The sequence below is a fragment of the Portunus trituberculatus genome, chromosome 49 (assembly GCF_017591435.1).
Source record: "Portunus trituberculatus isolate SZX2019 chromosome 49, ASM1759143v1, whole genome shotgun sequence".
In the NCBI taxonomy this organism is placed as follows: Eukaryota; Metazoa; Arthropoda; class Malacostraca; order Decapoda; family Portunidae; genus Portunus; species Portunus trituberculatus.
In genome coordinates, this window is record NC_059303.1 from 18,567,126 (window position 1) to 18,588,208 (window position 21,083).

Sequence of the window (21,083 nt, forward strand, 5' to 3'; positions counted from 1 at the left end):
TGAAAAAGAAAGACAAACACTGGGAGAAGGAAAGAAAAAGGGAAAATCATTAAGAGTTCTAGAGTGTTGATGAGAAAAGAGAAGTTTGCTGTCTGGGGAAGGGAAAGTCACCGGAGGTCTTTAGTGCTGAAGGGGAGAGAAAAAGTTTATGTACTGTCTGGAGAAGAGAATCATTGGGGGCATTATGATATTGTGGTGAATGTTATCTTGTTTTTTTCTAGATGATGAGTTTACATTGTGTGTATGTCTATCTATGTGTATGGAAACGTACAAAACCTAAGTGGCATTATATAGCAGTAAATTATAACTGAATATGTGTGTGTGTGTCAGGAAATGGTAAGAAAAGTACAAAAACTCAGTGGCAGTAAATGGCAATACACAACATCCCAGAGAAGAACCACAAGTGTATCTACTAACACTACCTCACTCCATCCCTTACAGGAGGATAACACAACCTTACTGAGCGCCGGAAGACAAGCGAGGCAACTAGCTGTGTGGACCTATGACTCCCTGCACCGCCTCCACACCCACCACTCCACTTGGCCCTCGGTTCTCCATGACCTGGTACGCGACGCAGTGACAGACCTTGCAAAGCCCACGTACGGAAAGCAGTGTCTCGAGGATGTAAAGCGATCCCTGGGTTGGAAGAAATGATGTGGAGTGATGTGGTGTTCTGGATTCTATACCACCAACTTGGTTCACTTTATAATGCTAGGACAGAACTGTGCTGCTGTGAGAATTTACTGATCTTTTTTATTGGTGTTTGCAGGGAGAGTTGTCTTATCCAGTGAAGAAATTAAGTTTTGATGATTGCCAACTTGGTTCACTTCATAATGCTGGGAAGGAATTGTGCTGCAATGCGAAAGTTAAATGATTTTTTTAAACTGGTATTTGTAGGGATGGTTGAGTTATTGCTGTGTGAATTTGGGAGAGACTGGAGGTGTCAGTTTTTGTAAGGAAAGTCAGTGTATCTGGGAGTAGGCTGGATAAGTAATTACTGTGAGTTTAGGAGTGACTGGTGATGTGTGTTTGCAAGGGAGGTTGTCTTATCAAGCAGTGTGACTCTTGGGTTATTAACTGTTAGTTTAGGAGTGACTGAAGGTGTGAGTGACCATGTTACAAGTGATAATAGTGGATGATTTATAACTACACTTGTATGCCTTCCCCTAATGGTGGTGAGTGTACTTGCTCTCTCTCTCTCCTCTCCAACCCTCCAATGCCCTGTGAGAGGAGAAATGAGTATGACAGGTAATGGGATGAGTGACATGAATGAGATGTGGACTCATGACAAATAATGAATGTGAGTGATGCAAGGTAAGTTACATACATGAACAGCAAACAATGGATAAGGAAAATGTTCGTGAAATTCAAAGCCTAATGATCTGAAAGGAATAAAATAAAACAATGGATAAGCAAAATCTGTAAGAAATGCAAGACTCAACTTTAAAGGAATACATACACTCTGAAACAAAAGTATACATGAAAAAAATGCTGTTATTTTTTTTCATCATCTAAAGAAGATAATGAGCAAGGTTTTTGTTGCATCACTCAGAGATCAGCCAAGAAGTCATCAGCAGTCCTTGACAAGTAACCATTCAAATGATTGGCTACATGCTGACTGACTGACTTGTTTGGCCAGACAAAGCCATAAAAGTAAGTTAACAATGTACAAAGAAGTATGACAAAATAGTCATCTATGAAATGACATAAATTCAAGTCATGGTCAATGATTGGATGAGAGCAGTGAAAATATAATAATGAATTTTTAATAAAATAAAGAGAAAACATAAATGGCATGCTGAAAAATAAGGTTGAATTTGAATGTGTGAGGAGTAAATGAGATTCTGAAGCATTAGTAAGAGCAATGAATAGAAGTGAAGTGTGGTGCATGTCTGACCTGCAGCATCTGGTGGCTCAAACCTGCAAACATCTTGTAAGACTGACAGACATGTTACTTACTTCCCAATAAAAGTTTCATGAAGTTTTCCAGCAACATTTTCATTACTAAGATTCCTCCTAATCAATAATCAACAAATAAAAGAAAACAGACTAGACATTTTCTTGGTGAATAAAAATAAATAAACAAAACAAACATGAGGCTGAATCAACAACACACCAGGGATTGCCATGGAAGTATCCAAACACCTTTAACACCTTACACAGCATCCACAGCTTCCCTCCTGCCTCACCTCACCTTCCTCTAGAGTCTAGACACTACCAGCACTGTCCCTGTCTCTCAGGCTCAGGAATATACACACAAGGTCACAGGGAAACGTCACTCTGGCAGGAGCACCACACATGAACTAGCAGATGTGATAAAAATACATATTGATTGATGAGATGTGAGTTTAATTCATCATACAAATTCTTCATTGTAGTACAGGTATAAATAGCAGTTTTGTGCAATTTTACATCATATATATAAATATCTAATTTTAGAGAATCGATTGCACAGTATGATTACATACATATGTACATGTACACCATACATACTTGCAGTGTGATTACATACATATGTACATGTACACCATACATACTGCCATGATGTCTATGTATGTACACACAAGATAGGTATATACACAGAAGCAGCACACAGCAAGCAGCAACAGATTTCGTAAAGCTGCGTTTCAAGAGATGGACTTAATTACATCACTGGGAGTCCAATTCCAACTGGCTGTGTGGCTCAACTCTCCACCCATTTCTTTTATGGGAATGACATTATCACCTGGCTTCTTTACCTACCATTTTTCTCTTTGGCCAGTCTCCTTGATACATGATAATGTTATACATAAATAAAAGAAAAGAGGAGACAAAAAGTTTGGACTGAGTACCAGATACTGACAATTGAATGTCTTATCTGCTTCAATTTATGAATATCTCTGCATTCCCACATTTACGTAGATGCACAGAAAATACAAGCCTTAATATAAATGAACCAACACCTGCTAACACAAATATTAGCTGCATCCCCACAATTCAATAGAACTGAACAAGTTGGAACACTGTATTGCACTGAAGCAGTGTCACTACAAGAGAATTAATCCCTTACTGAACATTTGACTTGTTTCATTTCCATAACTCCAATCTGTCCACTTCAATATTAATTGAAACACTGAACAAGTAATGATTGTTGGACTTCTTTTGCTACTAACAGTCTGTATGTATGTGTATGTATGTGCATTTATATTTCATCAGCAGGATAAGGCTTTGTAATAAGGAGTGCTTGAATCACACTTCCCCACTTATTCAGGGTATTTTATTTTTGATTAATGCAGCTTATCTATATAGACAACTTGATGTACTGAAGATAAAACATTAGACAGATTCATAGACGAGTGATGGGTGGAGATAAGTAGGTACGTTTCATATGGGGACTGCCACGTACAGGCGTGATGGCTTCTTGCAGCTTCCCTAATTTTCTTGTGTTCTTAAATGTTGGATAAGGACTCCCTGTGTACCTCCTCTTAACTTTACTGATAGAGGATTGTGTGCATAAGTATTGAGAGAGCTGCACTCACTCCCAGATCCATAATATAATACTGCAATCATTAAATAAGAGTAAGAGAGCTGCAATGACTAGCTGTACTGTTGGTGTAGAGCAGGGATGGGTAAACTTTTCAGTGCTAGGGCCACATTAAAAAAAAAAAATCTTATAGGGCCACATACTATATTAACCCAAAATAATACTTAATATCTAAAATGCAAAATAAAGGCTTTTAAAGAAAAGACCACTCCCATGCATATGCACACCTGCAGAAGGAAAATTACATGCTCACAATATCATATGGCATTGTTTATAAAAATTTACTAACATTTGTTGGGCCCCATGAATTTCTTTAGCAGACCACGTGAAGCCTGCGAGCCCTAGTTTGCCCACACCTGGTGTAAAGAATCATGATGTTTTTCAGAGCCATATCAATACTATAGTAGTTCTGTATATCCAAGAAAACTGTGATGTCTTTCAAAACTATTCTGTAAGATTGAAGTCCATCTGTACAGTATATGTATTTATGTCATGATATAGTGTTGTTCTGTTGATTTTAAGATTATAGGGAAAACTGTGACACTTTAAAGCCACAATGTAATACATACTGGACTCCTAGGAATTTGTATGTTTATAAGAACTTCAGTGTTTTTATCAAACTAGTGTCATTTTGTTGGTTCAAGGATCACAACTGAGTATCAACTTTGAGAGAAGAACCACGGCACTAACCTAAAGTGAGGCACATGGCATGGTAACACTGTTCACACGTCACTTAAAGCAAACTCCACTCCTTCCTTTGCAACACGTGGGGTTCAGTAAAGCTCAGTATCCCTGGGGACAAGGATGCCTCAAGGTTGCCAATCACATCTCACTAAACACTCACATCAACTGTAGCCAACACACGAGTAGAGGAACACCTTCTGTGGCTTGTCTAAGATTAGGATTCATTAACACAACCCCAAACTATGACTACTACTACAACTACTACTAATACAACCTACAGCTACATTGTCTACACCTGCCTGAAGCCCGTGAACAAGAAATACCTTCAGCACACGTTTCACTCTATAGGTCGGTAGATGAGGGTGGTGACACACTTCTTCCGGAACCGGTGGGTGGTGGACAGAACCATCATGCCGTCCCGGATGCTCAGAGCGTACATGTGGTTCAGCATGACATGGTTCGGCTCGGGAAGAAGAGTTGGCTCACACTGTTAGGGAGAAGGGATTGTAGAAGTTAAGAAAATAGATCAGGCTATTGCTTACAAGAAACAATGGTTGGTTTATATTATATAGGATGTAAGAAGGGAGAAACGTTATAGACTGTTGTTAATTAGACATACAAGCTTATATAAAAATGACTGAAGACTTGTTCATAGAAAATATGGGAGCTGTGAAGGAAGAAGTTTGGCTTACAGTACTTGGTGATGTAAAGAGCTACTAACATCATAAAGCATACATGTTCCTCCTGCATTTTCAACAATCAGCCTGGCCTGAAATTCACGGCCACAACCAAGGCTTCCCATGTGCCTCTTAAAATCATGCTTACTGAGATGGGAGTGTCCTTGTTGAGGATGACCTGCAGGAGGTGCGGTGGCAGCACAGGTGGCCCTCGGATCTTTTCGCTCTGCTGATATTCTGGTATTTCTTGGCTGAACATTTCCTCTTGCATACCTGTAATTTCCAAGGATACTTAGATAGCTGACCTAATAATATCCTTTGCAGTATATTATTACATATTGAGTTAGCATCAGTCACTAAATCAACATTCTATGTGATGTTAGATTACCGAGTGTTCAGGTAGGTAGTCTTATAACTCAGTGTTCTTAATGAAGAAAAGATTAAGAACATCTGATCTAAAGAAAACTAAAGTATTACCTTTTATCTTGCTTCTTCACTTGCTATAATTCAAAATACACATATATAAAAATAATCATACTAAAACACCAGAATTACTCAGTAACAATAACAGGTCCAATTTTCAGCTTTATATTTTTAATCTAGGCTTTCTTAAAATGTAGAAATCTTGTTAATCTGTCACCAAAATCATAAAAAAAAGTACTTAAAACATTCTATCATAATCATAGTCAAACAAGCTGAGTGCATTTTATGGATATTATCACAAACAACACCTAAACAGAAGATGTCACATATTTCACTCCAACATGCACTTTTCTCACACACCACAAGATTCATATCATTATTCTTGCTATCTGACATCATCTGGTCTCATTATTACAAAGCTGACATTAACATCCCATCTGACAACCTTCACAATATTCATCACTCCAGCAGATGTTCCTGTCACACACTACACAATTCTTACCACTGCTGTTCATTTGAGAGCCTTTCTTTTCATCCTTATCGTTTGGGTCGCGAAGGAGAGCGTTCTCAAACTCGTCAAAGTCTGCTTCATTGATGGTGATGACGTTGTTCTGAGTGCCCATGCCATTGTCACACGCTGCCTCTCCTTGGTTCAACTTCCACTCCCCGTCCACCAGGAACTTGTACTGATGTGAGCCTTCTGGGAGGTCCACGATTGCCACAAAGTCCTTCTCACTGAAAATTAACATCATTCCAAGATTTATGTAGCTACTGGTTTATACTGATCTGTTATTTTCCTATGTAATATTTCTCAATATATGTTCACATTCTCACTGCAAATCATTGTCCCTCAACGATTCTGTGTGATTGTATATGCCATTGTCATTCATGTCCTATTTTTCATGACACTCATTGAAAAACATTACATTTCCACTGATAAATTCTCTTCTAGATCACAGCATACAATCCAGCTGGTACATTCTTTCATAAAGTACTTCACAATTTTGGCTATTTCTTTTCACTGTCTTCTTTTGTGAATCTTTAGGAAGTGGCACCTTCACTAAGCCACAAACTTACATAAAAATAAAAACAAATAAGCAATACATGAAAAGAAATATTATAGCAATGTAATTGAGGAATGAAGGAGTCTCTCTCTAATGTGAATAAAAATAGCTAACCTCTTAATAAAAGCATGAACAAAATATTATAGCATTGCAAATAAGGAATATGTAGATGTCTCTCCAAAACAAAGAGAACTGACTTCACCCATCCCCTGCTTGGTACTCACTGCTCACCTCTTGACCATTGGTATGCTCTGCCACTGGTTAAAAGTGCCGGCAATGGACACGTTATTGCCTCCTCCTGTCCATTTGATGACGAAGGGCAGCATTTTTTTGTTTCCTTGAGTGACAAGACGTGGCCTCAGGGGAACCGGCTCTTCATTCTCCTTGTCTTTGTCCTGCATGGTAAGGTGTTTTCAATAAGAAGTGACCATTTGTTTATATCATGTTAAACAATGCAAGAGTAAAGCAGTACACAACTGTATTCACAATCTTTCATCACCTTCACTGGTTAAACCAGAGAATACCTATCTTACTGTACTTCTGTATTTCCCCCTTCCTTCAACAATCTCTTTCTCTTCTTTTGGTTAATGATTTTGATGTTTCTTTTGGGAACTAGCACCTCAGTAAGTCTTTTTTTCTTTTATATAAATTTATTGCCCTTGGCCAGTTCCCCTCTAACAAAATAATAAGAGCAACTATTTCAGTTCTCTCTAAGGACCAACACATAGTAATCACACACACACACAAATAAATTTCCATCTCACCTTTGCCACCTTCAGGATTACCGGGTCGTGGTCTTCCTCTGAGCTCTGCTGATGCAGGACCTTGTGTTGGCCGGCGCCAGGCCGAGTGTGGTCAAACGTGAAGGCCTGGCTATCCCCCACTCTGCTCGGGGAGTACGGGGTGAACTCTCCCCCTTTGACACGGTCCCTCCTCTCCCCAGACGATGCATGGTTACCCATTTTCTTTGGTTACTAGAATGCTAGAAATAAATAAATAAGAAATGCTAGCAATAGAATAAGATGTAAAAGGAGACAACATAGACAAGATACAAAATCATGTGTGGAGATAAATAAGTATATACATATATAATCATTATTTCTATATGCAGCATCTGACAATATAATGTCATGCGTCCTAAAACACTGACAAACAGATTTAAAGTATAACCATGACAGGGAGCTGCTAGGGTGCAGCCATCACATCAGGTTAGGGGACAGAACCATCATTAGGTTTGAGTTAAGTATTAATAAGGATTCAGGGATAGAGGTACAGCCTTACCATCAAATTAGGTTAAGTTAGCAGAGGACAAGGGAGGTGTAAGGTTGAGTTAGGTTAAATCTGGTTTGGGACCCTATATATTTATTATTTTTGCTCCAAAAGCTCCAAGCATTTCATTCATTTTCGGGTTTCCCATCTGAAAACTCTGCTTTCGCATTAATTTCCAAAGTTTGTTGAGGCTGGGGAGGGACGACAAAAGAATATACAAGACGCTATTGGTATGAAAAGGCAGACACATGTAACCCTAATAGCAACAAAAAAACAAACAAAACTATCATTTCTATACAAACAAATAAACCCGAACAACACACATAAACTAAGAGACCACGTGAATCACCTTCAACAAACACATAATACAACCATACGCAGATGGGAGTCACCTTGTGTGGTGCCCGAGACCTCTCAAAGGACGTCCTCTCCTCCCCGTCTTGAGATGCGCAGCGGGTAGACAGGGAAAGAAGATGTAATGAAGACTAGTTTCAGGAAGCAAAGGTGCCCATGTACTGTCTGCGTACGTCTCAAGGTGAACTGGGTCACTTACTGGTGCTCCCACACTCACACACCCCACAACACAACACTGGCTCTCCCAAGGCCGTCTGCTATGATGTGCGGGGAGCTTGAGGCTTGAGCTTGAAACGGAATCTTGATTATTATGAAACCCTTTGCTCTCTCGCCGCGACTATTTTCAAAGGCCAGAAATGATTAACCCGGTGATCAAGATTATTTCATCTGTTATAAAGTAGAAATCGTGTTAATCTAGTACTGGAATAGTATAAACATCCTTTAAATGTTTTGTGAACTGAGGTGGACTGATGGTGCGGCGCACTGAGCGCAGCATCTCAAAACATGGTCCACTCTCGATCTGTAGGTTTATCTCTCTTGCTGGTTTCTTTGGGTGCAATCAAGGAAACTAGTTAAGCTTCCTTGAAAGTAAATGAAGTTTTGTTTTTATTGCAATAAGTCATATGTTTGTTTAGCATGTGTTGCTTCTCATATTCATAGGTATATACGTACATTGACATTCCATTAATTTATTATTTTAATATATTAATTAATCATCTCCATGATTCTGAATATTCTTTTTAACTGTACTCTTAAGTTAAGGAACTGGTATCTATATTGGGTTTTTATTCTCTCAGCCAGAACCCTCTTATATGAAAAAGAGAAAAGTGTTCAGAGAGAGAGAGAGAGAGAGAGAGAGAGAGAGAGAGAGAGAGAGAGAGAGAGAGAGAGAGAGAGAGAGAGAGAGAGAGATTAGTTTCAAACATGTCAGAAATGATTACCAGAAATCACGTACTATATAGGTATCTTTAATGAATCCAGAAAGCCATAGTTGTATAACAAATATCATATAGTACCAATTCATTGTTCACTCGCCACAGATCACTTCACAAACTAATAATCCTGCATGCTGAAACTCCACTCATTAAGTTCTCGATGTGACAATTGACACCTCGTCGCTAACACTCATAAGGAACGATGGAGACTCAGAGGCGAGGGATGAGTACTGTGATGCGGGGGGAAGCGTGGAACTGTAAGAGGAAGCAGTGTCAAAGGAAGAGGAGGAGGAAGAGTCGTGTTGTGAGGATGATGTTGATGAAAGCGAAGAGTTGGAGAAGCAACGCTGAGATCTTGATTCGCTCCAAGGCTCTCTCCATCTGCACCGTGATACAAAATATATTGATATGTAATTACCACGTGAGAGTTTTATATGGCAACTTACTTTTATTAGATGTCTTAAGTACCGGTAAGCTAATCGGTTGGTTGCACTATATCAATTGCATCATTAATCAATATTACTGGTCTGGAACAATAATTTTCAAAGTACACACACACACACACACACACACACACACACACACACACACACACACACACACACAGAGAGAGAGAGAGAGAGAGAGAGAGAGAGAGAGAGAGAGAGAGAGAGAGAGAGAGAGAGAGAGAGAGAGAGAGAGAGAGAGACGCAAATTCATCTTACATCCATCATAAAGTCTGATGAAACAGTCTACAAAGGATTACAAACTGACTAATCATGTGCACTAACTAAATAACTCCACATACTATATTACAACACCATAACATGATAAAAGAACGAAAAGAAGCTTAAGAATATATCTGGCTTCCTTGGGGGGGGAAAAAAAAAGAAAAAAGATACTCACTCTGACGTGCCAGGCCGGGGCGGGCTGGGATCGGTGAAGCGAGGGTCGTAGCGTGGCAATGAAGACAAAGTAGAGGACAAGGTTGCGGCGTCCAGCTCTCCTCCTTCAGCGAGACGGCGGGATAACTCGAAGACCCATGCTAAGTCTGGATCCTGAATGAATTTGACACAATAAATCAGCTTATCAGATTAAGAATTTACCCAAGAACATCAATATCATATTCCTGGTCTTATCTAACTGAAATACGTTTGGGTAAGATATATGTGGACGGGAGGAAGGAGGCGAGGCGAGCTGAGAAGGAACTGTATGAGATGAGACATGTGTGGGTGTAGAACAGATGAGGTTAGAAAGAAATATGCTGAGAAGAATAATGAGGTAAGGAAGAGAAGGAAGAAGATAAATAAGAACGTAATATATTATGCATACCTCTTCAGTTGTTATGAAGTCTGAGTTGGCAATAGTGAAAGCCGCGGATTTCTCGTTGCTTTGAGGGTTGCTGGCGACGATTCTCTGTGGATACCAGACAACATGCGTACCTGATGTGGCGCACACAGACACAGACAGACAGACACACACACACACACACACACACACACACACAGTGGTTAGAGCGCTGGCTTCACAAGCCAGAGGACTGGGGTTCGATTCCCCGGCCCGGTGGAGATATTTGGGTGTGTCTTCCTTTCACGTGTAGCCCCTGTTCACCTAGCAGTGAGTAGGTACGGGATGTAAATCGAGGAGTTGTGACCTTGTTGTCCCGGTGTGTGGTGTGTGCCTGGTCTCAGGCCTATCCGAAGATCGGAAATAATGAGCTCTGAGCTCGTTCCGTAGGGTAACGTCTGGCTGTCTCGTCAGAGACTGCAGCAGATCAAACAGTGAATTACACACACACACACACACACACACACACACACACACACACACACACAGTAGTAATAAAAAAAAGGTTTCACTCATATTAAAGCAAGAAAATATGCAAGAAATTTAACATACTGATAATTGATCGTCATCGCTTTCATAAGATGAATTAGATGATCTGCAGCACAGTTTCTTCAGTTTCTTCCTCCTGCAGAGAGAGAGAGAGAGAGAGAGAGAGAGAGAGAGAGAGAGAGAGAGAGAGATTATCAATGTTTTTCTCATATATTACACAAAACATTCTTCGTTCATATTACGTAAAATGATATCTACGTTGCTAGTCACCCCGAACACTAGAGAGAGAGAGAGAGAGAGAGAGAGAGAGAGAGAGATTATTAGAAGTAAAATATAGATATACTCACGACTTGATGAGGTTTTGAAAGATGATTAGGAATATCAGGATGGATATAAAAACCACAGTGGTGACGGCGAAGGATACTGTCGACTCGTAGTACAGGCTGGAGAGAGAGAGAGAGAGAGAGAGAGAGAGAGAGAGAGAGAGAGAGAGAGAGAGAGCATACTATTGTAATAAAAATGTATCAATGCATTCCACTGAACCTATTGCTCTATTTGAAAAAAACTGTTTTTGTACATCCTTGTTGATTTTCTCTTCTCCTTTTACTTAACTATTATTTATACACATGTCGGATTTTTGTTGTGTCTTTTTGGTAGTGTACGTGTGTGTGTGTGTGTGTGTGTGTGTGTGTGTGTGTGTGTGTGTGTGTGTGTGTGTGTGTGTGTTGGTGACATTTGACACAGGTCGTGAGATCTCAAGATGTTTAGAAAGAATAAGAGTTCATGTATTGACTTCATGTTGATATCATGGCATATCATATTACACGTAACATGACAATTAACATAATCCTGAAAGGTTCCCTCTGCATACATTGGTGTTATGTACAGTACATGAGTAATATTACTGTTGTTATCTCATAAAGATAGCTTCAAAGGCCACAGAGGTGATAAGAGATGTATGTATACTTGTTACATTATCGCCAAAATCATGGAAACGCCCTTGACAATCATAACATCTACAGGAGCATTATCTTTTTTAATATAATATATAAGACTATTTGAGAATGCATTCTCAACTGTTTATATGCTACGTCGGTTCGTATTCAGAAACACTTTACTCTCTCGTCACCATTTCTTTCAGACCACCGAATGATTAGCCGGCTCTTAAGGATGTTTATCTTTTAAATAACATAGAAAAAACATTCGCTTAAAAACCGCACAACTCCAATTAGAGTCTTAATTTTGAAAGCAGTTGGCAGTGTTTCAAAATATCTTATACGTGACCACATTCTCGCGTCTTAGCTTACCATACTCCATCGTGCACGCTGCCGATGTCACACTCACAGAAGCCTCTCTCACACCGCCAGTCCATCGTGCAGTCAGTCGTGTCATTGCACACAGACCCCAGCATGCCTGAAACAGAACACGCACAATAAGACAGTGACAGTTATCGCAAACCTTCGTTTGAAACATAACACGTATGCATGTTTTCTTTTCTCTTCTCAGGTGATTTTGATTAACTTTCTAGATGTTTTCCTCTCATGTCATCTTTAATGAAGACAAAGCTTCTTTGGAAATAACAATACCTTTCAAAGCATCTGTTCTGTAACTAGTTAGACCTCGAATCAGATTCGTAATGTGTGTGTGTGTGTGTGTGTGTGTGTGTATGTGTGTGTGTGTGTGTGTGTGTGTGTGTGTGTGTGTGTGTGTGTGTGTAATAATAATAATAATAATAATAATAATAATAATAATAATAATAATAATAATAATATACGGTTTATTAATTTGGCAGTGCAACAAAAGATTTACACTGAAAATGTACAGGGGAGGGGGGGTGGACATTAAAACAATGAAATGCTTAACCTAACTATGGATCTAACTTAAACAAGAATTTACTTATTTATTTATGTGTGTGTGTGTGTGTGTGTGTGTGTGTGTGTGTGTGTGTGTGTGTGTGTGTGTGTGTGTGTGTGTGTGTGTGTGTGTTCAGACTTTACCACAAGATCCACAGAAGAATAGGTAGTCAGATTTTCCATTGGTGTACACAACACAGGTTCCCGAAGGACAGACGCAGCGAAAGTTCTCACAGGTGGGTAGTGGGTCGGTCCATTCCTCCCCTGCGCAGTCCCGAGGCGTCTGACAGAAACTGACGGGTACGTGGGGATCTGGAAGAACAAGACGCTACTGAAATTCTTATAGTATTCATTTTCACACTCACTACTAGAATTACATGCTAAAGGTTTCACATACTACCACTCCCTAATATAAAGTAGACAGATTAGAGTTTGTGGAAAGTACGTGATCAAGGAATAAACAAAAGAATGAGAACTGGAAATAGTTGATTGAAAACAGCGACCTCAAATATGTATTTAAGCTGAACAGAAGATGAAGGTACGCAATAGAAATCACATCTGCCTGCTGCTTACTATCAAAACTCCAGCCTTGCACGAAGATGATGAAGTGAAAAAACAGCAATACAGCCAAGCGAACTCTTGTCCCGCGTGGCTGAGTGGAAGAGACAGCGCTGAGTACACGTTGCATCTCGACGAGAAACCCAAAACGCGTTAATTCAGTAGTCAATGACAGCAGGTAGCAGGAAATCTTTCGTGTGTGTGGTGATGTTGGCGCGGTCTGGTTAGCTTATTCATTTCTTGAACATCCAGCTTATCTACATTTTGTTCTCGTAGTTGTATTTTCATTTCTCATCTGCAGGATTATGGGGTGTAGGCCCTACATATATCACTGTATCAAGATATCAATTTCCAAACACTAATCATGAGGCCACACTGGACTTGTTACACATACATCTATAAAACTCATGCATTTTCTGAAATGTTTTAGCCTCTCAGATTTTCAAAGATCCGCAGCATAACCACAGAGAGTCTTTATTTGGATGTTTGGTTCATAATTAATAATGCAGAGTCCTTTTTTGAAATACAGCTGGAATCAAGGAAAAACTTAGAATCTAATCAGCCTATTAAAAGTTGTCACGATGAAGCTCCAAAATGTTTGAGAGCGCATTTTTAACAAAATGTCTCGCCTATAGCTTGATACACCACTGAACTCACAATGCGGGGACGAGGAGGAAGAATGGCACTCTCTACCAGTCTTATCTTCATCTGATTAATTGGCATAGATAAGATATAATAGACACAACCACCAGTCCTATGAAAACAAATACTTTTTAGAGAGAGAGAGAGAGAGAGAGAGAGAGAGAGAGAGAGAGAGAGAGAGAGAAATTTTATAAGGAAATTAAGAAAACATGACACACATTACTCATCTTCTTTTGGTCACATTGATAGTGAACCTCTTCAGTACCATGACACATTTCACATTCATTTTGTTTACTATTTGGCGATTTTATACAACGATTGAAATTGGATGATTGAAATAATGAAGACTGCTGACCATTAATCATCTTACCTCGACAGACCCTTCCTAATGTAAATAAAACAATCTAATCACATTCAAAATTCATGGTAATAATGCGTCAGTACTAAAGGGTTTAATTATATTTTTTTCTTTAATTAAAACTTTCATTAGAACCATGGAACATCCTTGAACACCCGGTCGACATTAAATCTTTCACACACACACACACACACAAAAAGGAAAATGTTCTTCAGATCCCAGTAAATCCCACTACAGATATTAGATTGTTAGAAAAAAAGTATTCCTTTGGTAAGGATTTTCACAAGACGAGGAGCATGGAGGAAGACAATGTTGCGAATATACATTTTTATTTGCTTCCTCTCTCTCTCTGAAGGAAAAAAATAAGCACATAAGGGAGAATATTATGGTACAGAAAGGGGTATTATAATGAAAATACGAGAAGAGACAGTGCCGTAGTATGTAAGGCACTATGATAATGATGACGATGATGGGGACTGCGAGTGGCATCATCTGACATGTACTCGTAAACAAAGATCAGCTGTTAAGAACCTCACGCCCCTCGATCCACACCAACAATTGCTACAACCCGATACATGTAGCCCTAGGGAGTAAAGCTTAACTAGGCCAATTACACCGTTAGATCACAGTACACAGGTAAGAACAGAGACATATGTGGTGGATGTGGAGGGATGTTGGCTAGAGGCAGTAGAGGAAGGAAAGGATTTAGGAGTAGTGATAGACAGGACTATGAAATTTTCAAAGCAATGTTTAGAAGCAAGAAATAGGGCAAATAGGATCCTGGGTTTTATAAATAGAAATGTTAGTTATAAAAGTAAGGAAGTGGTGCGTAGCTTATATAATTCCTATGTTAGGCCCCATTTAGAGTATTGCATACAGGCCTGGTCACCCCACTATAGGCAGGATATCAACATGTTAGAAGCAGTTCAGAGAAGAGCAACTAGGATGATACCAGCATTAAAGCGCCTGGAGTATAGAGATAGATTAAAGGAATTAAACATGTTTTCATTTGAGAGGAGATGTATAAGAGGGATATGATAGAGTTATTTAAAATGTTCTCAGATACAAACTACATAGATGTGAGATCTTTCTTTACCTTAGAGGAGGGAAGTAGGACTAGAAATCATGGCAGGAAGATTAGAAAGCAAGGCTGCAGGTTAGATATAAGAAAATATTTCTTTAGTCATAGGGTGGTAGACTTCTGGAATGCATTGCCAGAGACGGTTGTAAATAGCACTAGTTTGACAATGTTTAAAAACAGATTAGATAAGCACTTAAATTTATTAGATTTATAATTATGTATAGCGCTGCATGATAGTTTTTATAAGAAATTTACTATAGTTAAACAAGACATGATCCCCATGTATGGGGATTACAGATTGTAGAGGAATTCGCTGCAGGACTTAGCCCTGTTAATGGGCCAAATATTTAGAATTAGTATATAATGTATTGTGTACTTGTAAGTGTATCTTTAAGTACTGATGACGAGGTCGCTGTGCGACTGATACAGGATAACCTAGATGGGCCCTGGTGGCCCTTTGTTATCCTATTATTTATGTTATATGTTATGTTAATATAAGTCCTAAGTTGTTGGTTTCACGGCCTTTGCGTCCCCATACCTTCTCCACCCCGCTTCTGCCTCTAAGCCTTGGCAAATGTAGTCTTTGGAAACAAAGCTTTACTAGGTATATCACATCGCCAATTAAAGCAAGAAATGGGGTCTTTTAGGGAGGAAGTTATATGAAATAGAAATGTGTTGTTTTAGAGACAATAATGATTAGGTGTAAAGCGGCAAATTTGCAGTTTCAACCAATATACCCTATCTTATATTTCTTTTTCCATGTCTAACAAGCTTGGGGACCTCCTGGGAAACCCAACCCAACCTAACCTAACCTAATTCTCTCCTGAAGTTATTATTAATTTCCAATAGGATAAAATGGGGTTAGAAATGCTGGTAGAAGTGTGATCTAGACCGTGAGAATGTGTATAGTTATGTGTGGTGTATTGGTTGAAACTGCAATAATTCCATAAAAGCAAATTAACTGTTTAAGTATGTAGAGAGTCATGTACCAGTTGGAAATGTATGTTGCTTGCTGTGGTAAGTTTTGTCATGTTATGAAAAGAAAGCATGATCAGATTGATTTCAAACATCCAATCCGATAAGAAAAAATTATTTCATGTTGAAATTAACAGGATGTGGTTTACCAAAAATTATCCTGACCTACAATCCTTCTTATTTTTAGACCGATAATCATGACAATCTACAACCTGTACATATTTGACCGTGACGGCCAGATGCTCTACTACGGGGAGTGGACACGCAAGAAGCAGTCTGGCATGTCTCGGGAGGAGGTGGGCAGCCAACCTTCTTGTTTAAATCTGAATATTTGATAAGCCTGACTGAAACTTACATATTGTACTCTCATGTTGTGTGTTTATAGCTCATGGAATATACTTCACTGATTCCTAGATTGCGATGCTTATGAGTTGAATAATATTTGCTTATTTATCCATTAAAATGTAATACATATTCATATTTTTATAGATGTACTTTTTAATTTGTTCAGATTCAGTGTACCATAATGAGATTTTCTTGCTTTGTGATAATTCTAGGAAGCAAAACTGATGTATGGGATGATATTCTCCATTAAATCATTTGTTGCAAAGGTATGTACATTTGCTTTCAAAACACATGTAGTTTTACCTTTGGATAGTGTTAGGTCTCAAAATTTTGTGAACTGTTTTTTTTCTTTTCAGTCATTTACATTGCCAACATGGTCTGTCTTCATCTTCAAGAATAACTATAATCTTAGACTGGACTGATATGACTATTGCTGCTGATGATATATTATTGAATAGAGGCACAACAAGTATAAAAAAACAATGCAAAAAAATTAACACTTCCAAATTCAAAACAAATTCTGAAATCTAAAAAGCATCTCACAGCAAAGATTTCAGAGAAGAGATCATGTACACTTAGTAAGATTGGTAAGGTGGATTGGCGTGCTTCCCACTCAATCCTTCTCACTTCCCAGATGTCTCCAGTGGACTTACGAGAAGGTTACCTCACCTACTGCACCAACAAGTATCGTCTCCACCTCTTTGAGACACCTTCACGGGTCAAGTTTGTCCTGAACACTGATGTGGGAGCACAGGGCATCAAGGAACTCTTGCACCAGATCTTCACACAGGTCAGCAGAGACATGAGGGAGAGATACTGACACTCAAACTCCAGCTACCTGTCTTTCTATGAGGCCAGCACTCCCATACATCCATAGCACCATACACTTGCTCAGAAACACAACCACTCACATTCACACTCTTATTTCCATTGGGTCCCAGTGAAAAAGAACAGTCTTGTGATTCATTACTATGCCCCTCCAGCTGAAATAGATGATTGGTATAGAATGAAGTACAAAGGCTTGATAACTGGTCATTTTTTTAGTTATTGTTGTTGAGCATGGTTATATACAGGTACAAGAATTGATAATTGGTAGAAAATAGCATATTGAGCTGTTAAAGATGCAATGGAATATACCTCTGCCATAATGCTTTTCCCTCTCTCTGTCCTTGTCTCCATTTCTCTTTTTGTATGTCTGTCTCCGTCCCTTTGCCCATGTTTCTGTTTCTATTTGTCTGTCTGTCTGTCTGCCCTTCTATATTTGTCAATATTCTCTCTCTCTCTCTCTCTCTCTCTCTCTCTCTCTCTCTCTCTCTCTCTCTCTCTCTCTCTCTCTCTCTCTCTCTCTCTCTCTCTCTCTCTCTCTCTCTCTCTCTCTCTCTCTCTCTCTCTCTCTCTCTCTCTCTCTCTCTCTCTCTCTCTCTCTCTCCTAAAATCACACTTCTCCATCTCTCTTCCTCAGGTGTATGTGGAGTATGTGTCATTCAACCCCATGTGTCCACTCTACAAGCCCATTGAGAGTGAGCTGTTCATTGCCAAGCTGGATGAGGTGGTGCGGCAGAGTCCAGCGTATGCATCCCGGCCAGCCTGAGGTGCCCTGACAGTACCTCAGCAGTGCCCAGGGTGTGTGGGTGTGGATGTGGGGGTTCGATTGCTTGAGGCTGGTGCGTGACGTGTCTTGTGTTAGGTGTGCTGGAGTTTTTGGTATGACAGTGAAGAGTGCTTGATGTTTTGGGTTTTGGTGTGATTGAGAAATGCATTCTTGGGTTTATTGTTGTCCTGTCTCTTACATTTGACAGGCTGTAATGTAAGTTGTTGGGGTTATCAGGAATGTTTTTGTGATTCTAGTGATGGCCCTACAAAGCAATTTTTACATTTCAACTATTTAAAAAGGTAAATATGGTAATGCCATTTGTACATGATAATTGAGAAAAAGTGTTTTTGTTTTAGTCTGTGCCCCAGCCAAAATGTTGTTAACAGATATACATAAAAAAAAAAAAAAGAGTTTTCATAAGTTGTGTCCTAAATAAGCCACAAATGGGAACAGTGACCATATTGCCAAGTGAAAGTGGCCAAGGGTGTCATGATGTAATGGAGGTGGTGTTGACAAAAAAAACCCAAACACTATGACACAGACACTGAAGATGAATGAAAGTTATACAGGTAAATATATATAAGTGTATATCAGAAATAGCTGTGTACTTATTTACATCCTTCTTTTTCATGGAGAGTGAGTGTCGGCTGTAAATTACTTTCACCAATGGAGAGGAAAATTATGTAGTGATGTATGAATTGTTGAAGAGAACCTAACTTGTTTGACATCTTAGTAACTTATAATTATGTGGTATTGTACCGGAAAAGGGAAGCTAAATCATAAGAAAATACAGAAAATACTATTAAAAGATTAGCTTTTCTTCTATGGTATAGGACTCCAGGGTAATAAATAAGTAGATGAAATAAATAATAGACAAATAGATAATAAAATAAATAAATTAAGATAAAAATAGAATCGAAGAAGAATCAAAAGGACCATCGGTGCCTTGAAATCTCCCTCTTGAAAGAACTTTAAAGAATATAGAAGCAGGCCAGAAGTTCCAGAGTTTACCAGAGAAAGGGATGAATGTTGCAAGAATTGTACTGGATATTGCTTGTAGTAAAGAGGTGGGCAGAATATGAGCGGAAGTTGATAAGAGGTTAGAGAAAGTAAAGTGTTTGCCTATGTCCAAGACGGTCAGGAATATGACGTATTACTTTAGCTGCCATAGAACGGAGAGAGAGAGAGAGAGAGAGAGAGAGCATTGGTCCATAATCACGTAACATGACGCAGAACACACACACACTCTCTCTCTCTCTCTCTCTCTCTTACACATCTATTTATACGAAAAATCAACCATCCTCTTCCATTTCTCTTCCCAGTACATAATTCTCTCTCTCTCTCTCTCTCTCTCTCTCTCTCTCTCTCTCTCTCTCTCTCTTATGCCTTCCCCTTGTCTAATCCCTAGTCCCCCTCCCAGTATAATCACGCCCCTCCCTCACCCCTCACTCTTCACCCCTGATCCCTCTCAGAGCAGGCATTGACCCAGCGAGAGTAGCCAGCTGGTTGTCAAGGAGTTGCTACGGACGCCACCAAGACAATCCCGCCCTCCGCCTTCCCGCTTCTGTCTCTTGAAGAAGCCACACCGCCACCACCAGCGGAACACCAGTGCTGTGGGCTTCGGTAAGTGTGCCTGGTGATTCCGTCTCTCTTCTGTTCTGTGTAGAATTCAAATATCTAATCTAGCATAGCTGTAAAGGGATATAACATTACATAGCCTCAGTCACACTATGCCTTTGCGCTTAACCTTCAGGCTACGTAACCTACTTTATTCTATTCCACTAGGAGCAATTATTCCGTAGAGAACAGCAATGAATGAAAGTTTAGCGAAAAAAGAAACTAGAATATCAGTATTCACGCATGTGCGTCCCTAAATAACTACGGTTTGTGAAGTGAATATCCTGATTACGACACACGACTCTGATTCTGTGGCTATTGTATGGAAAGCTTTGCGGTACAGGGTACTGCTTTGGTATGTGATCTACACAGCCAACGTGATCTACCAGAGTCAAATTCTACTTTGGTGTGCGATCTACATGTTCCATATACTCATTATAGCCTAAATAGAATATTCTATATATACACATATTTACCCAAAACTGAGTTAATAAAGATAATAGTGATAACAATAATAAGCACATCAATAGTTATAAAACAAAGAGGCAGTGAAACGTGCTTTGAGTCAGAGGCAATACTTCCATTACGAATGCTATCACAACTACATTACACCACCAATGAAAAGGTTCTCAGTGCGTCTTTCAAATAAAATGTGGAAATTTAAGAAAATGTAACACTGTTTTACACTGATGTGAAAAAAGTATGTAGCTCCTTCATCTCCTGAAATGACATAATATGTATTAAAAAAAGTATCGGGCTTTGCTGGACTTTTTCTTATCACAAAGACTTGTACTGCTGGATGTAGTATCATATCAGTTATGTACTAAGGAAATCGAAATAATAAAAACGAATTCAGATAGATAAACAAACAAATAAATAACCATGATTACGATGCGCGTCACGAAGATAACGATGCGACTTCACGATAAAGATGCGAGTTTCCAAGATAACGATATGATTCCACGATAACGATGCGAGTTTCCACGATTACAATACGATTCCACGATAACGATGCGAGCTTCCACGATTACGATGCGAGTTTCCACGATAACGATTCGAGTTTTCACGATAACAATGTGATCCCAAGATAAGGGTACAATTTCAGTTTTTACGGTAACGATGAGATTCCACAATAACGTAGCGGGCGTAGTGATTACCTATACGCCATTTTGTTGTACTTAATTGTACAGGCACTAGGACGAACCCTTCCTCCCCAAGAGTCCGCCCCAGCAGTCCTGTGGGTGTGAGAGCAGTGACGATGCAATCTTGCCGCGCCTCACACGGGTCGCCATGAGCAGTGGCCCGCCACACACCAC

At 39.4% G+C, this 21,083-nt stretch overlaps 4 protein-coding genes and 1 long non-coding RNA gene across 7 annotated transcripts in view; 3 read left to right on the forward strand and 2 right to left on the reverse strand.

The window, feature by feature from the left end:
- LOC123499200 (leucine-rich repeat-containing protein 49-like) overlaps positions 1–2,214 on the forward strand; it is a 36,687-nt gene extending 34,473 nt beyond the window's left edge. For both annotated transcript variants that reach the window (XM_045246930.1, XM_045246931.1), the window contains one exon: positions 442–2,214. In XM_045246930.1, the coding sequence (XP_045102865.1) occupies positions 442–654 (213 nt within the window). In that variant the 3' untranslated portion in view covers positions 655–2,214. The remainder of the gene's footprint in view (positions 1–441) is intronic.
- Positions 2,215–2,332: 118 nt separating this feature from the next.
- Positions 2,333–8,834, reverse strand: LOC123499203 (5'-AMP-activated protein kinase subunit beta-1-like). 2 transcript variants are annotated; one of them, XM_045246936.1, is made up of 6 exons: positions 8,033–8,834; positions 7,136–7,353; positions 6,603–6,766; positions 5,810–6,042; positions 5,033–5,157; positions 2,333–4,694 (listed from the first exon to the last, which is right to left on the reverse strand). In XM_045246936.1, the coding sequence occupies exons 2-6, from the start codon at positions 7,331–7,333 to the stop codon at positions 4,545–4,547; spliced, it is 870 nt and encodes a 289-aa protein (XP_045102871.1). In that variant the 5' UTR covers positions 7,334–7,353; positions 8,033–8,834; the 3' UTR covers positions 2,333–4,544. The 2 variants fall into 2 exon arrangements, with proteins under 2 accessions (XP_045102871.1, XP_045102872.1); XM_045246937.1 differs by having other exon boundaries at positions 7,990–8,834.
- Positions 8,835–8,941: 107 nt separating this feature from the next.
- On the reverse strand, positions 8,942–13,807 carry LOC123499202 (uncharacterized protein DDB_G0271670-like). The gene is made up of 8 exons (XM_045246935.1): positions 13,171–13,807; positions 12,742–12,909; positions 12,052–12,157; positions 11,092–11,187; positions 10,808–10,880; positions 10,241–10,324; positions 9,815–9,966; positions 8,942–9,310 (listed from the first exon to the last, which is right to left on the reverse strand). The coding sequence occupies exons 1-8, from the start codon at positions 13,283–13,285 to the stop codon at positions 9,079–9,081; spliced, it is 1,026 nt and encodes a 341-aa protein (XP_045102870.1). The 5' UTR covers positions 13,286–13,807; the 3' UTR covers positions 8,942–9,078.
- An 817-nt stretch (positions 13,808–14,624) lies between these two features.
- Positions 14,625–18,747, forward strand: LOC123499205 (trafficking protein particle complex subunit 1-like). The gene is made up of 5 exons (XM_045246939.1): positions 14,625–14,791; positions 16,399–16,507; positions 16,769–16,822; positions 17,191–17,346; positions 18,019–18,747. Exons 2-5 carry the CDS (start codon positions 16,409–16,411, stop codon positions 18,145–18,147), a joined length of 438 nt encoding a protein of 145 aa, XP_045102874.1. The 5' UTR covers positions 14,625–14,791; positions 16,399–16,408; the 3' UTR covers positions 18,148–18,747.
- Positions 18,748–19,559: 812 nt separating this feature from the next.
- LOC123499206 overlaps positions 19,560–21,083 on the forward strand; it is a 5,787-nt gene continuing 4,263 nt past the window's right edge. Inside the window, exon 1 of the long non-coding RNA XR_006672927.1 lies at positions 19,560–19,773. This is a non-coding gene — a long non-coding RNA (uncharacterized LOC123499206). The remainder of the gene's footprint in view (positions 19,774–21,083) is intronic.

What these genes read in the sequence shown, in the direction of transcription:
- LOC123499202 (XM_045246935.1), bottom strand. Translation starts at nt 13,285, where the DNA reads ATGCAACGTGTACTCAGCGCTGTCTCTTCCACTCAGCCACGCGGGACA. An exon ending in AGCGTGCACGATGGAGTATG is followed by an intron (nt 11,188 to 12,051) that starts GTAAGCTAAGAC and finishes CTCTCTCTCCAG; the next exon opens with CCTGTACTACGAGTCGACAG. An exon ending in TTTCAAAACCTCATCAAGTC is followed by an intron (nt 10,881 to 11,091) that starts GTGAGTATATCT and finishes CTCTCTCTGCAG; the next exon opens with GAGGAAGAAACTGAAGAAAC.
- LOC123499205 (XM_045246939.1), top strand. Translation starts at nt 16,409, where the DNA reads ATGACAATCTACAACCTGTACATATTTGACCGTGACGGCCAGATGCTC. An exon ending in CTGGCATGTCTCGGGAGGAG is followed by an intron (nt 16,508 to 16,768) that starts GTGGGCAGCCAA and finishes TGATAATTCTAG; the next exon opens with GAAGCAAAACTGATGTATGG. An exon ending in TGCACCAGATCTTCACACAG is followed by an intron (nt 17,347 to 18,018) that starts GTCAGCAGAGAC and finishes TCTCTTCCTCAG; the next exon opens with GTGTATGTGGAGTATGTGTC.
- LOC123499203 (XM_045246936.1), bottom strand. Translation starts at nt 7,333, where the DNA reads ATGGGTAACCATGCATCGTCTGGGGAGAGGAGGGACCGTGTCAAAGGG. An exon ending in AGCATACCAATGGTCAAGAG is followed by an intron (nt 6,043 to 6,602) that starts GTGAGCAGTGAG and finishes GTTAATTTTCAG; the next exon opens with TGAGAAGGACTTTGTGGCAA. An exon ending in CTCTCAAATGAACAGCAGTG is followed by an intron (nt 5,158 to 5,809) that starts GTAAGAATTGTG and finishes TGGAAATTACAG; the next exon opens with GTATGCAAGAGGAAATGTTC.